The 17,046-nt window shown below is 37.6% G+C and overlaps 1 protein-coding gene across 1 annotated transcript in view; it reads left to right on the top strand.

Annotated features, from left to right (window-relative positions):
- The window catches only part of LOC121853778, a 55,917-nt gene extending 39,240 nt beyond the window's left edge, over positions 1-16,677 (top strand). Inside the window, exons 2-3 of the mRNA XM_042348134.1 lie at positions 11,104-11,324; positions 12,988-16,677. Of these exons, the coding sequence (XP_042204068.1) occupies positions 11,125-11,324; positions 12,988-13,336 (549 nt within the window). The 5' untranslated portion in view covers positions 11,104-11,124 and the 3' untranslated portion in view covers positions 13,337-16,677. The remainder of the gene's footprint in view (positions 1-11,103; positions 11,325-12,987) is intronic.
- Positions 16,678-17,046: the final 369 nt, after the last annotated feature.

The following is a 17,046-nucleotide window of genomic DNA, read 5'->3' as shown; positions in this document are numbered from 1 at the left end:
TTGCTTCCTGTGTATCACACGCTTAGGATACAGTGTACGGTATCTACGTTCTCCTTATTGGCAGCAGTAAACAGAACTTACACTGGATTGTTAACTCATTTTACATTTTCTTCTCTTGCGTTAAAAATTATTCATATAAAAATGGGGTCAATTACTGCATTTCCTCGTGATCTTCATTTTATGAAATTTTTTATTGTAAACGAATAGATATTTATGTGAATTTAGTTAACAGCTGCAATATTACTGTAGTTTTATTTAAATATTTCATACTAGCGTTAAGAGTTTTAAGTGAAAATTAAATAACTTAGACGTGGTATCTTAAGGAAAGCAGCGAAAGTGGATAGGAGAGATCTAAAGTAAACACATTAAATGCTTATAATATCAAGAAGAAATCAAGATTTATTATGATTAAAAACAAATATAGATTACACTCCAGCTCGTCATTTCTAGTTACTAATAGCGTTCAGTTTTTAACAGTAACCTTTTGTTTGTGTCATAACTAGAATATTACTGTTAAGCTGTCATTATAGTGGTTTCATGTTTACGTGACGAATATTATTTATATCATTTTATACTTCTACAACAAACTTACTGATAATTCATTCATGGATTATATATTTGTTGAACATCAAATGTTCCCTTGTTAGTCATTCATTCATATGCGACGCCCAGAACTGCACAAACCGTCATTATAGATGTGATAGTCCTTCCATCCTCGCCTTGTGGCTCACCATTACCGAAGTCATCAGCTGGGAAAATACACAATCAATACCAGCAGCTGTTGTAGAGACTTCTTATGGAGGTAGAGGGATGGCTATTCACGGACGTTCTCTTTTAAAGGACATCCTAAGATAGTTGAAAGACAGAGAATTACTTTATAATCGATCTATACAGAGTTCTCAGAGCACGTGGAGCAGAGTATGGAAGGTGTGTGTTCTGGAGAATTTTAGTAGTGTCTTACATGCATTGGTAATATACACTCCTAAATTCATCGTTTTATGACATCCGTTTCGATCGATCAATCAAAGTACCGTCCCCGCATCTGAGGGTGTAACAACAACTTAACTTTTCACATTTTATATGCTAGGTTATCATTTTTAAGTATTCTGTATATCAGTCTATTGATTTCTTATTATTTCCCTAGGCTTACGTGGTATTTATTCCAGCATATCCTATAAAGTATTTCCTGATGCTCTCTCTCTCTCTCTCTCTCTCTCTCTCTCTCTCTCTCTCTCTCTCTCTCTCTCTCTTTCTTTAGTGGTATCTACGTCCTTCTCTTCATCAATCTTTTGTTTCCGTAGCTGTTTTCTCCTCACTAAGCTTTCTCTCACGACCTGTATCTTGCAATTTTTGTTTTAATATAGTTGAGTATTTAATTTACATAAGGTCGGGTTTTCTCATGGCCACACATTCCGTCATAATATCATAGTTACTGACACAATTCTATTATAGTTGAGGAAAATCCATACACTCAAATTTGTCTTTGTTTTATAGGGTATTTTTTTTCATATTGTTGTCCTGACATAGTGTGATGGTTAGTAACGCTCACCAGCTATATGCCATTCGTATAAGTGGCCGCTTAGTGATGCCAGATATTACCAAGAGTCGACAGTTTTGGCTACAACTGTACATCCATTTACATATCTGTTTACAGATCTATTTCTAGATATTTTAAAGTTTAATAGAAACAATTATGTAATGTTTTCATCATCCACTCATAAATAATTGATACTTTAACGTATAAATTCTCAAGGGAGTATCACTTGCTAGTGGTGGTGTTGTGATAATGCTGCTCACAGACCACAAACTCCTTTATCGTTAACTTCCCCTAATGACCAGAAATACTATACATGAGCCACACAAATGCCTTTTATTGTGTGTGTGTGTGTGTACATACTGTACATCGTCAATTGATAATTGGCGTTAGCAGTCACTGTGTCATCAGAGTTTCCGAGAATTTAGTTCAGGTTATTTACTATATTGAATAGAACAAAGATATTAATTCAAATGTTATAAAATTTGTACTGTGTTTATATTTATAGGTGATGAATAGTGAGTGAGTTTTGTTGAATAAGTTCAGGCAGACGAGTACTACATATCAGTGCGTAAAGGTGTACTGGCAGCGCATCAGTTAGAGTCGCACTTGAGTAGAGGACTATGATAAACTGATCATGAGTGTGTATATTGCAATATTTCTCTCACTTATCTCATTTCCCATCTCTCTCATATTCTTGCTGGCTCTCTTCTCTCATCTTAATTTTCTTTTGCATTTTCGCTTTGTTTCTCTCTCTCTCTCTCTCTCTCTCAAACCCAGGACCACTGTCAAAGTCAACACCACTTAGAACATAATTCCAACATTTAATCAGCTTCACCGTTCCCAGCCAGACTTGTGTCAAGCAAAATTCTAAATTAAGCAAATTCCGACCATGTAAAAGTCATTAACAGTTCAAACACAGGTGTCGGGGCGGAGTTCCTAACCAGGTTATCTCCACAGTGGCCAAAAAAACAGATCAAAGTCAACAACGTGGAGGAGGCGGCGGCGACAACATTCTTCTCGATAAAAAGTGTTATCAGGGCGTGAGCGTCAGCGACCGAGGAACATTTTTTCAAGTTGACGGTTGACTTGGGGGTGTTTGGATATTGTCTCCATATTAACGATATATTAATATTGAGGTTTTATATTTATTATAATTATCATCAAGTAATGAAAGTTTTTAAGTTTTCTAATTTACAGTTATGGCTACTTCATATATTGTACTCGTGGCTGTGTTGTGTGCATTACCTGTGAACTTACTGATCACCTTATCACTCATGTTTATTAATACGTAAACCATTGCTGCTCTTAGTTTTCTCTCAAAAGTCTAATATTTTACTGTGATCTGGAAACGCTGAGGTTTTTTCCCAGCATATGAATGTTATTACGCGTTGGTCATGTTCAAGATGTAACCGCTTGAAAACTGTTGTCGGATTTTCCCACTCCGACCAGTACAGGTTGAGAGGGGTAGGAAATGCGAGCCAGAAAGGAGCAAATTTATAATATACAATGACGAATCTTATCTTATTATTGTACGATTACACTAAAACTACATCATTTCTTAAGTAGAATTAACCTTGATATGTAAAAAAAAAAGGACTTTGTTAGTTAAAGTTAAAGGCAAAGGAGGTGATGGGTGAAGTGTAAAGGAAAGTGTACAAGAGCAAACTGTAATATGTTTATATACAACAAAATACCATGTAGTGGAAAGATAATTTGTATGAGATTCTGAATTTGTTCTTTTTTTTCTTGCAACATAGTGTATTGTCGAGACGCAAAAATAAATTTAATTAACTTTCATGACTAGTATTTCTACATTTCACTTTAATACCCAAATACTATGGTATGCACTGACAAAGAACCGTGTTGTTTAGTTGGTGGTACCGCCCAGCTGACCTACGATTCTAATCCAGTTACTTTAGGAATATTCTTGGTATTTCAGACGTCTCGGGGTACACAAAGGACTTCCCTCTGAGTCACTGCTAATGGAGTTTGTAATATGTATACCTTGGTACTGTACGGGCCTCTGTTGAAACATACTCGCAAACACTGTTTATGAAACAACAATGGTAATTTTGGAAGAAATTTCGTTACAGCACTTGAGTTAAGTGGCTAAGAGAACGGACTGACAGTCAACAATAAATATAGAACGAGATTTCGGAGAGCGGGAGAGGTGAGAAGCAGCGCGCTGAGAACTAGTCCCAAGATTATTCAAAATACGATAAAGTTACCTGGCTTAAATCACTAATTTTTATTAATTTATTTCTAAGTTACAAATTAAGGGTGAAGGTTCCCCTATGAGCACTGGGTGTCTCTTGTTGGCCGAACAATTATGAAATAAAGAAATGAGAAAGAGTGTCTGATAAAGAGCGTCAACACATTAGTTGATGAAACAGCAATATGATGCTCTGTCTACTGGCTCTGGCCCAGACCTAGTTGTGTTTCTTTGTTCCTTCAGCTTGTGGAGCCCAGGAGACGGAGGACTCCGTCTTTGAAGAACTGCTTATGTAAAACTGCTTTGTTATATCGAAATTTTAATCATTATGTTATACGAATGCTATTGTGAGTGGAGATGAAGTGCTGTGAACGAATGTGGACGATACGATTCACTTTTACATTACGATTTTAAGTTCAGGATGTGAGCAGATTTGTCGCTGTCCACGCCATTCTCCATATTATTTACTCCCTTTCCTCGAGCGGTCTCTAGCCCTGGGAAAAAAATGGCAGAGGTGCATAAATAACAGACAGATAAACAAACCACGTAATAGAGCTCGGCTAATTTTGCAACATACATTTTCAACGAAATAATTTGATATCATACCGAATGTGCATAGAATTTCTAATAATTATGACATTCAAAAGCATTCATTACACGCTGTATATTGTTCAACAAGATCTCTGTGACTACCAGACAGTAGCTATGTTCGAGTAATTATTCTTTTATCCCTGAATCATATCCACAGTTCTTGGCAATTGATCCATGCTACATTTTTTCCTGAACGTCTGTTACCACACTGAGTTCAGCTGAACATACACAGAATGAATTGTTCCTTTTAGCATTCTTTCCATGCCTCTTGATACAGTGACAGGGTAACTTTTTCTTTTCCTCTTCAAATTTCTGCCTCATTCTTTAAGGCTTTAATTTCGTGCCTGGTCGAGTCTCGGTGTTAGAGGGAGCTAAGGCTGGTATCTGAATTTTAGATGAAATATTCATGACGGGCAGGACGGTGGAGGGTGGAAAAGAGGCCAAGTGAATATATGGAGCTGTTATTGAACCTCCCTGTCTCATCATATTTTTTTATCCTTCCTTCTCTCTCTCTTTCGCTTTCTCTTTCTGCATAGTTCTGTCTTGTTCATTTCTCTCCTTTTTTTCCCTGTCACTCTCATCTTCTTTTTCCCCTCTCTCTTCCACTTTTGTTCATTCACGTTCTCCCAGTTTTTCAATGCTTCATCCATTTTTCCTTTACTCTTTCCTCGTGCCGTAAAATCGTGGGTTGTTATCAGGTATTGGAGCGTGTGGTGGAGGAGAGCGTGTGAAGCTGAACGCAACATTTGGACAGAAAAATTATGCTTGATTAAGAGTTTTACGGTGAACTACAGCTGAGTACCAGGAGATATAACTATATATGTATGCTTTAATACTGAAACATAAAGGAGAGGATTTGATACCAGAATTGATCAACTGCATAAAAAAATGACTATGTTGCCTTTGTTTGTGGTAAAATTATACTCCTTTTTACACTTAATATTTTCAAAGGGCATAATCGCCTCATAGTAATTACATCAAAGGATATAATGGCAGCCACTGACGCCATTCTTGGCTTGCCTGATGGATGCTTCTCTCGAGTAAGGAAAGTTTTTCATACGTGGTTTATTGCAGCCAGTGACCAACGCCTCAGAATGTTAAGATAATGTCAATTACTGCATAAAGCGGTTAGGTATTAGTGAAAAATCGCCCTGAGACTAATGTACTGCAGGGTAGATTAAACCAAAAATAATCATCTTCCTTTTAACTTGCCTTCGTTCCGGTGATTACAATAAATTCGTGGTTAAAAAGTGTCGGAAGTATAATCTTTTCTGATCCTTAAAAATTATTATCCTCTATAGAAAAGTACTTAATAATGTGAACTTAAAAAACCTTAGCGAGTTAGTATAATTAAACAACACCAGCAACAGAGGACCGAACTAAGCCTGCACGTAGCGGAGACGAATTATGTAGTGAAGTGGTAGAAGTACAAGAGTTTCACTGTTGGCTCCTCTTACTAACACAAGGAGCCGGCCAGTGTGTAAATAAAGCGGTACACCTTATGTTTCACTTTGTTTCTCTCAAGAGTAATGTTAAGCTTTAGGGGATTGTGTCTCTTTCTAGATCTTATTTTGTTTTGTTTAACCAGTTATTTATTTATTGAACTTCTTATAAACGTCTATTACGTTCCCCTTTACCGCTGTCAGACAGAGACGCGTTATAAATGATGATCCCAGGAGATTTTTCACTTTATTTTGATGTGAAAAGAAAGAGAAGTACAATAAAAATAATGGATGGATATTTCAAGATCTTGCAAATGGTACGAATTCTTTACCTTGTGAGTTCTAGCGAAGAGATAATGTTGCCGCATCAGTGTAGCTCGTGGTCAGTGTAGGGTTAAAGGGACAGATAAGATACTCTTGTCTTCCTCAAGGGTGCCATATTTCTCATTCACACCCGTAGTTACCAAAAGAAAAGAACATGAAGAACATGAACAGTGAGAAATGTGACACGAGTGTAAGACGTAACGATGCCACATGTTGTCTTCCCGAGCCTTGATGATCGGGGGGCTGAGGGCGTGGTGACTGATGGATGTGGCACCAGTGTCCCAGGCGTAAGGAAGGAAGGAAGGTCGCCTCAGCTTGTCTCTTGACCTGAACTTTATTGCTGTAGCTTTTTCATGTTTAATGAGTTACCTGTTTATGACTTTTTACCGCCCCATTCATTTGTTTCGTGACGTGTTGCTAGTGATGATGGTAGTGGGTGTGGTGGTAGTGATGGTAGACGCTCACTTATATATATATATATATATATATATATATATATATATATATATATATATATATATATATATATATATATATATATATATATATATATATATAGTGTGTGTGTGTGCTACCTGTGGTGCAATTATCAACATTCTCGCCTTGCAAGCGAGCGGACCCGGGTTCGATCCCCGGGCATGGTGAGACTAGGGGCAAATTTCTTTACGCCATTTGCCTTTGTCTACCCAGCAGTACTTTGGAACTTGGATATTAATCGATTTGCAGATCGTGTTCCGGGGTAATGGTTAGCCAGTGCAGTTGGCGAGTAGTCCGGTCTTCTCGGACTATTCCTTGACACTGGGTCATACAGCTCGTTAACTTAGGGTATGGTTGTTGTGTTGGTGATGGCTTCTACACCTTAAACAAATTCACACCTACCTGTAGGTGGCCTTTGTGCCGGCCATCCTCGTTACACGAGGGGCAAACATTTCTATTTATTAGTGTGTGTGTGTAGAAAAATAATATAACAATAATAGCACTGATAGCAATTACTGACAATTACTGGCTCACAAGTGACTAAGTCTGTCTTTGCGAGTTCCTCTCCCACTGGCCAAATTTTCTTTGTGCTGGCGATCAACCCACCCAGTCCAACGGTGCTTAACACTGGTCACATACCATCTTGGTGACCATTGTCCCAAATTCGGTGAGTCAGAGTGCAATGTGTGTAGAGACTAGCCAAAAGCGTAACGAATCTACTGTACTCAGAGTAGACAACGTCCATCACAGGAATTCAGTGTTCAGATTTACAGAATGCAAAATTTGGCCAAACACTGAGGTGCAGTTTATGGGTTTGCCAGACTATTACAAATACTGTACTAGGATACAAAAACATACTGGTAACTTAATTATCCTCGTTACTACCTTTGTTTAATGTATTCATTGACACAATGGTAATTCTCTGCGCTTTCAATGATTCCGAGGGAAGGAGAAAACATCAAACCATTTCGGAGAGCGAAGTCGGTAAATGTGTTATAATTTTCTCTTTCTCCCACTCTCTTCCAGGCTCTGAATGGTTGTCTCTGTAACACTTTATTAACAGTGATTGTATTGACCGATAAACTTTCCTTCTGTGTCTACACGTGGACTCGTATGTATCACTTTGTATGAGTTTACAGATTTTAATGATATACACTTTATACAGTACAGTTTGTATGACTAGTACACAAGTAACTATATTATAATAAGAGTATAAGATAAAATGCCAGGCGAGATATCAATGCCAGTGTTGTACTGTGGGAGGGACACTTTCCTTCTATATCAGATAAACAGTGGTCGACTTTTTTCACCTCATAATGTTGTGTAAAAGTAAGTATGAACAATTGGTGTGTTTTGTGATATTAATGTAAGATATTTATTCTTTTTCTCTTTTTTCACGTGATTTTTTTTAAGAAGTGAAAAGCATCATACAAGAGCATTAACACTCTTTATTCCTACGTGCCTTAGACTTTGTAGTTGACAGTGCAATAAGGATTTTTTTTTATTAATATCTAGAATAGGAAAGTGGATAAAATAATGTACTGGCGTGGCTGTGTCCTGATCAAATCAATATAATTTTATTAATCAAGGTAAAAATCTTCATAACCGTATCAGTCTTCCTCACTTGTTCTTACTTCGGACACTCGTTCATACAGCCAGTTTACCCATGTATAAATAACTTAACAGATAAAGAAGTAAAATGATTGATTATCCAGTGCAAATCAAAAGTTTGTAGGGATCGAAATAATAGTCAGCTTCTCGCTATAAGTGTATAAACAAAACACCATTTTATATTCTCACCATTATCTATCTTATCGTTCACACCCTTACATATGCCTCGACTACACTACTTTTTGTAACATTGTACTATGAGTCACCCTTGTGTACATTTCTCAACTCTTCAGCTACTATACTTGTGCCCATCTCAACATTGTCTTAAGGGGGACCACGCTCGGTACTCCCTTTATTTATTCAGGTTTCTTAATTCTCTCAATCATCTGGATGTTTATTCACGTTTCATTATCATAGACTCTTTAGGTATACAGCCCTTAACTCTCCTGCATTTACAGACACTTTTTGTATTGTGCATTTTTCTGCTCTCTCTCTCTCTCTCTCTCACACAAACACACACACAAGCACCTGCAGTTCCTTCACCGACTCTTCCAGCTGTTCTTTATTACCTTTGTATATTAATGTTTTAGAGAGAGAGAATAAAAACAAACTCGTAGTTAGAGAGAAACTGACTATTTCAAATGACAGTGTTGATGTAGAGCGGCTCCGTCTCAACCTGACATACTCGGTAATCCTCTAATGGGTTTTCCGGATAAGACATCATCAGTTGAGAGAGAGAGAGAGAGAGAGAGAGAGAGATCAGAAACTTCAACTTCACTTGAAAATATGTATTATTGACACAAGCACAGAAACACACACACATACACTCGAATAAAATTTTAAGCCTCTCAGGTTCATGGGGAAGGAAGAGGGGTGGGGGGGGCGCTAAGAAGGGCGTAAGATGGGTGGGGGGGGGAAGGAAGAAGGAGGGTGCTAAGAATGGCGTGTTGGAAGATGTGGTGGAGGGGGAAGAGGGGGGGCTAAGAAGGGCGTGTTGGGAAGATGTGGTGGGAGGGGGAAGGAAGAGGGGTGGGGGCGCTAAGAAGGGCGTGTTGGGAAGATGTGGTGGGAGGGGGAAGGAAGAGGGGTGGGGGCGCTAAGAAGGGCGTGTTGGGAAGATGTGGTGGGAGGGTGTTGTGAGGGGTAAGGATCTTTGAGGGATCACTGTGAGGCAGAGCTGAACCCTTCCCTCCTCTCCCTCCCTCCTCACACACTGACTCAAGCTTCCTTTTCTAAAACCTTTACTCGGTAACCTCTTCTCCCCTACTATATGATAGATCTTGCCAGAGTGTGTGTCTAAGTAAACGTGTAAATTATATGTACTGTACCTATTTGTATGCGTGTACAGACCTATATAATACAAATACCTTTTCAAGAGCTTGTATATCATGTATGCAGAACAACCTGTTACTCTTGCCGTAAGGGTTCCTGAGGGCAACATTAATTAAAGATTCATCGTTGGCACACACGTAAACTTTACATCATAAGAAACTGTTGGATTACGTCGTTTGACACACACAAACACAGCGCATTATACTCGAGATGTTCTAAGTGGAAGTTTAATTTTTATCATGAATGTTTGTTTACACCATTACTATTATTTCATTATACATTATAGAATTTGCATAAAGCAGAACTGAACTAGAAGTTTTAGGAAATTTCAATGAGAAAGAATGGATCATTTTGCTTCCAAGACAAATAGACGAATATGATGAAGATGAGATGGAGAGAAGACAGCCGTTTGCTCTGATGATGGGAGACGGTGTAGGAGGAAGGTAAAGTTAGGAAGTGGGAAATAAAGTAGGAGATTTGATAGCAGCTGGGCTATCCACCTTGTGGGGATAAACAGACCGACAAACGAACATATAAACGGGCGGAGCAGAGCAAACTATGGCTACTCAACATTTTTTTTTGAAGCTGGGAATGAAAATATAGAAAATAATTTAAGTTAAGCACGACGCATATTATATATTTAGTTCATTTAGAAACAACAACTTCCTCTAATTAAGTGTTAATGAGCAACGTCTCTCGGTGGGCGGCTCCACACCTGAGTGACGCGTCCCCCCATTATATTTACCTGATATTTGTGCACCATTTTATTAATGTTTTATTTTATTTCCTTATCTAAAAAATATGCAAAATTTTTAAGTTATAATATTCTGGAAAATACTACATTTTCATGGTTCCTCCACAAGTTGTCTTTATTTTTTTCCATGCAAATTAAAATCCCCACAAACACCATACACTAGGTTATTATTAGTATGGAAATAAGCTGTACCTTTAAAGACCCGCTCGTCTGTGAGAGTGTATGACTATGCACGAGTGTCACCCTCACCTGAACTACGTATATATACGAGATAGGAAATCACCATGAAAACCGACAAAGGTTAAAACAGTTATTTTCCAGAAATAAATTACCATCTCCACAATACTACAATCAAAACTCTATTATATATGGACTAATTGTGGTCATGCGGTAAGCTTAATACCAAACCATCTTTATACTATAAGATGAGTTGTTTACACAGAGTATAAACGTTGAGGGTAAGTGATGGGAGCCGTCGGGGACATGAAGGGAGGGATAACACGGAGTACAGTACTGAATTGTTGTATCGTTTAGTTTTTTGCACATTTAGAGCAGCCTCAGAAATTGAACAATGTTTGTCCATATAACGAGACCGTAACTGTGTTTTGCAGGATACACTGTCTCACTCTATATCTGTGTCAACTTACCCCATTTTCTTCAAAACAAGCAACAGCATCTGCTTTTAAGATCAGTAAATTTTATACAAGTTGTCCCTCAAGTAGCACTTATGTTAAAGAGAGGACAGATACTCGAACTTGACAGGTGATCACCTCGTACTTACTCCCACAAAATAACTAACACAGTGCCTCTCCTTGGCCACCAGGAACCTCAACCTCACCTCCGGATGCGGCCGTCCATGTGTTCTCCAGCCATGACTCCCGCAGTAGTGGTAGCGGCTGCCCTACTCCTCCTGCTGGCAACACCCCAGCCCTCCCTCGCCAAGCGTTTCGACTGCCAGATGTTCTGTCGCACCACGGGTTTCAACGGCATGGTGGGTGGCTGCCGATGCTCCTTCACCCTCTTCACCGCCAAGCGCGCCGTCAGGTATGTACTGTACCCCTCACCCGCGTTGCCCGTGTCTATATCGAGGCACGAAACTCTTGTCTTATGTTCTCCCTCTCACGTTCTGTCCTTACACTTTCTCTTAATTCATTTTTGTCTAAGATTCTTCCCGTACTGTCTCTTCCCTCTCCTTCAGCCCATCACTTCACATCTACTAATCTTCTTGCCCAAGTTTTTAGATATCTCCTACGCTCCCATAATCCATCTCTCGCTTTATACAACATTTCCTGACCTTCTTGCCTCTCTTCCTCTCACCCCTCTTCATCTATCTCCCGTGATCACACTATTCACCAATAATTATCACTCGGTTATCTCCAACGCCCGAGGACACACTCATACAACAATGTTTCCTACAGTTGTTAAGAATTATTTAATCACATGGTATAATTTGCTCTGTTTCAAATATAGGGGGGGGGGGAGGATTCCAAGAAATTGTGGGTGGCGGAACATGGCGAGCAAAGCTATTTTCTTTAATTGAAATCTGGCCAATATCATGGGCATTTTGAGGCCATTTGCAATTTACAAACTGTGTTGTGCGTAACTATTACAGGGTCCAAAAATAAAACAAAACAGTTTACATATGAAAATTTAGATAATAGAAAAGGAAGCATGAAATGGAACTGCAGTTGGAAACCCCGAAGGTTATATACTGCTCCTCTATGTTTACACCAAAGACTGCTATTGTCTCTCTGCCGTCTGTAGGGAAATATACTCCCTTTACCACACACACAGACTTGTGGTGTCAACAGTCTACTATGTTTTATGCATGGGTCACTCCATAGAATAGATCATAATAATTAGGGTGTTCACACGATACTTATTCATCTACATTTTAAAATTTATTGCATTCTATACCTTTGATTAATACATATCCTCCTTTGTTTACGTTTATTACATTTCACACCAACTATTTTTTCATATATTATTAATTTTGATTGTTTGCGCCTTATATCCTAGGGTGAGGAACTGTACCCACTTTTTGTCTGCACCTCCGGGCTCACTACATACTACATTCCCAAGTTGTTTATATCTTACATCTAGAGATTATTTACATACTGCCTCCCCTGGTTGTTTACACTGTACACACTCGCGAGGAAAACAAGTGATCACGAGGGGGAAGCTCTCAGCTGTCCGTCAACACCGCTCCAGCACACCTCCTGCCACCTTACTCCAGTGGTTCTTCTGGAGAGAGGTGGGTGGGGGGGCGGGGGTCTTGTAGGGGGGGGGTGAGTGAGGTGTGAGGATGTGTGGACGGGGAGAGAGACGAGAGGTGACTAAAGGCTGAGGTGGTTGTTGGGAAAGAGAGAAAGGGACAGACTAGAACATAGTCACCTTCTCACCTGGAGGTAGAAGCGTAGTGTGAGGGAGACTGTGAAGGTTAGAGATGATTTTACGGAGTCACTGCAAAAGGATGTAACGAAAGTCGATAAAAGGGCATAATTAAGTAATTGTTAATATTGTTTGTCATTCCTCTACTCATATGATGCTTATTCTCTTCTTTGGGAGGTGATCTGCTTGTTGGTTTTCAAGTCACTAACTGGTATACCTAATCACTTTATCTTGTCCTGACGGTTAAACACCGGTTCACTTTAGATACAGTTTCGAATACTTTGACCATAATATCATTGTTTACTTGTTTCCTCAGAGACCACAACAGTGCGCCAGAAGAAGAACCTACGCTCGAAGACGCAAGACTTGGACACTACTTCACCCTTCCTGATTATCTGCGAATGGCTCGAGAGACCCACGGAAACCTCTCAATGGATGATACCATTCTTGAACCTGCCAATACTGACCATGCGAGTGTCGACATCCAGGCCATGCCCAGGAACCATCCAGCGCGCCTATTGGTCAAGGCCAATGGTAATTCAGCCACTCGGGGACCCTCCATCAGGCTTGGTCGATCTACATCCCAGATACTGTTAAAACGCAAGGAGTTTGAGCAAGACTTAGATAATGGTGACACTACCGACTATCTGAGGTTGCCCTACTAGATGTATGGAATATTAAGATTCGTATCTAAGTTGTTTTCATTACTATAAAGACCCATCCATTACATTTAAATCATTTTAATACATGATTTACAGATCCTGGCACTACAGGGGCCTAAATTCTGGTGTGTAATCACTTAAAATATTACTGTCCTTGCCAGGGTCAGGTGTCAGGTGCCGCCCTGTTTACTCTACTATAATAGAAATCAATTCATATAATCTTGGTTTATAAAATATTTGTAAGGGATACACTGCAGATGTGTCATATATTTAGACCAACAAATGTGACATACATTATTTGTACTCACGTATAACCGTAAATAAAAACATCTAAAAAGTTACGTTAGAAAGTTTAGTTTACAAAACAGTTGCTGTCATTAGTTTCCATATTTTCCTTGCATGCTATTACTGTTTAAAATTGAAAAATATTCTTTGGACACCTACCAACCCAAGATACTTTCAGTACACCTCCTCGCCATGACATCAATCATTTACTGTAATAAAGACAAATACGACAATGAAAATGCGATTTTGCTTTGCCTTGATCAACATATTTTAAATATATTTATATCTCAAGGCGCGAGGATGGCCAAGGAACAAGAAGGTTGATTTTTACTTTAAATAGCCTAACAACAGCAAATTGCTTTATAAGAGTTAACACAGACTTGTCAGTTTTAATCTTTGGTAATTAATTGAAAGTTGTACACAATGTACTTAGTTTTAACTGTGAAATTTTATTAGCTCGCAATGTAACAATAAATGCCTTGGTTAATGTAAGTGTTTATTACCACAAGTGTGACTTTTCTGGTTCGAAGTGGTTATTATCAATAAAGCTAATTAGGTGAAAGCTGGTGGCTAATGTCAGCTTCACACAGGTGCGAGTGAAATGACAAAGCTCAAGTGATCGTTACCAACGTGCACAAAATGTGTACGTCTATACTGATATATACATACATACATACATACATACATACATACATACATAATGTTTGAAAGCTATCAACACAGCAAAAAAAAGTGAATTCAATACTGAGTTCAGATAATACAGAACAGAACGAATGATGGCTAATAGTTCACAACAGAGGAGTAAATGATCTATATGAATGTATAGTTTCTCTTACAGTGAAAGCTGTGGTCTTTAAGAATTTTTTTTAATAATCAAGTCACAGTAATCCACAATCCTTCCTGTGACTTGTATAGGAAAACCTGGAGGACTGAGAGGATCCTTAAGATGTACCCGTCGTGAGGTTAAATTATATGACAATAAACTAAACTAGGAACAATATTCCACCAAGAACAACTGAATATGATGTTATTTACACCAATTACATTAACAAATCTTTGGAAATAACTCTCGCTTCTCCCATAAATATATTATCTCTTCTTGGGCTGTATCCCTGAGTAAGAAGTAAAGAACTTATAAAATGATAACACTATTTTAGAATTATGATTTTAGTGGCATATCCAGGATGTGGCTTCAATAAACAACGTCCAGTATCAAACAGATTTATGTAATAAGAGATGCGTCAATAATACACACATTCTCGCTGGATACTGTGTGACATCAACAACATGACGAATGAATCATCATCCTTGAGGCTCTTTTATTGGTTACTTTGTCTCTTATATTTTGTTTATTATATGTGTAATATGACTGAATATCTTAATAACCTTGACACTTGTTAAGACGCATCAAGCGATATTCACCACTTCGTTTATTGCATCGTGTTTTGGGCATATTTTGAATCTGGTATCTTGAGAGAAAAGAAATTTATTAGATTTGTTTAAGTTTGGAGTCATAGAGTTGATTCTTTTGTCATTGAGGTTACAACTAGTAGAAGTGCAAGAGGTGAGTCTTGTTGATTGTCAAAGACTCTTCATCTTGCCAGTCTAACAGTCGAAGGAAAGCACAAGATTTCCTGAGATCTGAAAATCAGAGAAGAAATATCAGAGTCAAGTGACAAAAGTATGTTTTACAATTCGTGAAGTCGCTCGGCCAGCGATGCATAACCGCGGGACTCATTGGTCTGTGAGTGAACGATATTAACACAAGTACTTTCTGAAAAAAAATATATTGGCGGATGAGACGAACGATTGTAACTTTAAGTGAGAAGTATTTGATGAAAACAGCTTGACGTATATACAATCCCATTATATATATATATATATATATATATATATATATATATATATATATATATATATATATATATATATATATATATATATATATATATATATATATATATATATATACTGTACGTGCTTCCTATATATCAATTACATCAGTATCTATTAATACTGGTACATATATTAATAACATATACATATAACGAATATGACGTAGAAAATTGCTAAAATTACATTTTTCACATTGCATTATTCGTCAGTAAGCATAAACCAGAGTGAAGGTCTCTAATTGTGACCACCTTGGAACGAGAGAGGATCCAAATATCACTCGGTATTTGTTTCACTGGATGAATGGTCACACACACACACACACACACACACACGTCAAGGTGATGAGCTCAGGATGTTGGCCTCATCTCCGTGAAAGGAAACTCTCCAAAAAATGAAGTGTTGGCTCTTTGAGCCTAAAATACGAGTGGAATGAAGACCATTCCTTATCAGGTGTACCGAGAGATCGTGTTATATATTGGTCAGTTTGTCACATCTTGAGGCTATATTTGTGTACTATTACGTAATATAGTTGTTATTTACTTTCAGTTAAGGTTTATAGTAATATATTGAGGCTGGATTATATTACTTAATATATAGTTAAGTTATAAGTTCTCAAATGTTATTATGCTTTGTTTTATCGTACGGAGGTTACATCAGTGTAGCCTAGAAGGTCGGCAATGGTTGTGTTGAACACTCAGAGTGACTGGTGGTGGCTTCTCTTCATCATTCCAATATTATCCTTCCTCTTCTTCTTCACCCTTCCCATCGCCTTCTTCTAACCTGTTTTCCCCCTTTTACATTATTCTCATTATTTTTGTTATCGGTAAACAACTATCAGAGGCATTTCCAAAAGTATATTATTTTTAAGTCAATTCCTACTTTATGATGCCTCAAGTTTGGATTGGAATAAATTCAGTGGTAGACGAGACTAGGCTATCATGTGACATAATTACAGTATATGCATTTTTCAGTATAAATAGATTTACACTAAATCTTACTTGGTTAAGCACAGAGTTACTGATATAGCTATAATCTATACATATGCATTACGATATATAAGTAAATTTATTTCCTTATTGGTTTACCATATTTGGTGATTTAGAAATAGTATTGCATTTATTTAAACATTGGTGAAAAAACAAATAAAAGTGATTGGAACATAATGCATTTGTTTTTCTTTTTCCTCACTATATCATTTTTATAACTTGTTACTGTTTTATATATATATATATATATATATATATATATATATATATATATATATATATATATATATATATATATATATATATATATATATATATATATATATATATATATATATATATATATATAATGTCTAGGATTCTTTTCCACTAATCAACTCCATTGTTACAGGACTCACAGATTCATTCATAAGTTTACTCTACCAATGCTACTCTGTCACATGCACGGAAACGTCACCACAGGGGGTAAAGGAACTTTTAGACAACTGTATTAAAAAGAAAAAAATCCTCTTTGTGTGCTGTATCCTCACCTATTAGACTCATTTT

Source organism: Homarus americanus, unplaced genomic scaffold (assembly GCF_018991925.1).
Source record: "Homarus americanus isolate GMGI-L3 unplaced genomic scaffold, GMGI_Hamer_2.0 scaffold18703, whole genome shotgun sequence".
Lineage (NCBI taxonomy): Eukaryota > Metazoa > Arthropoda > Malacostraca > Decapoda > Nephropidae > Homarus > Homarus americanus.
This window is presented reverse-complemented; position numbering and strand designations above follow the sequence as displayed.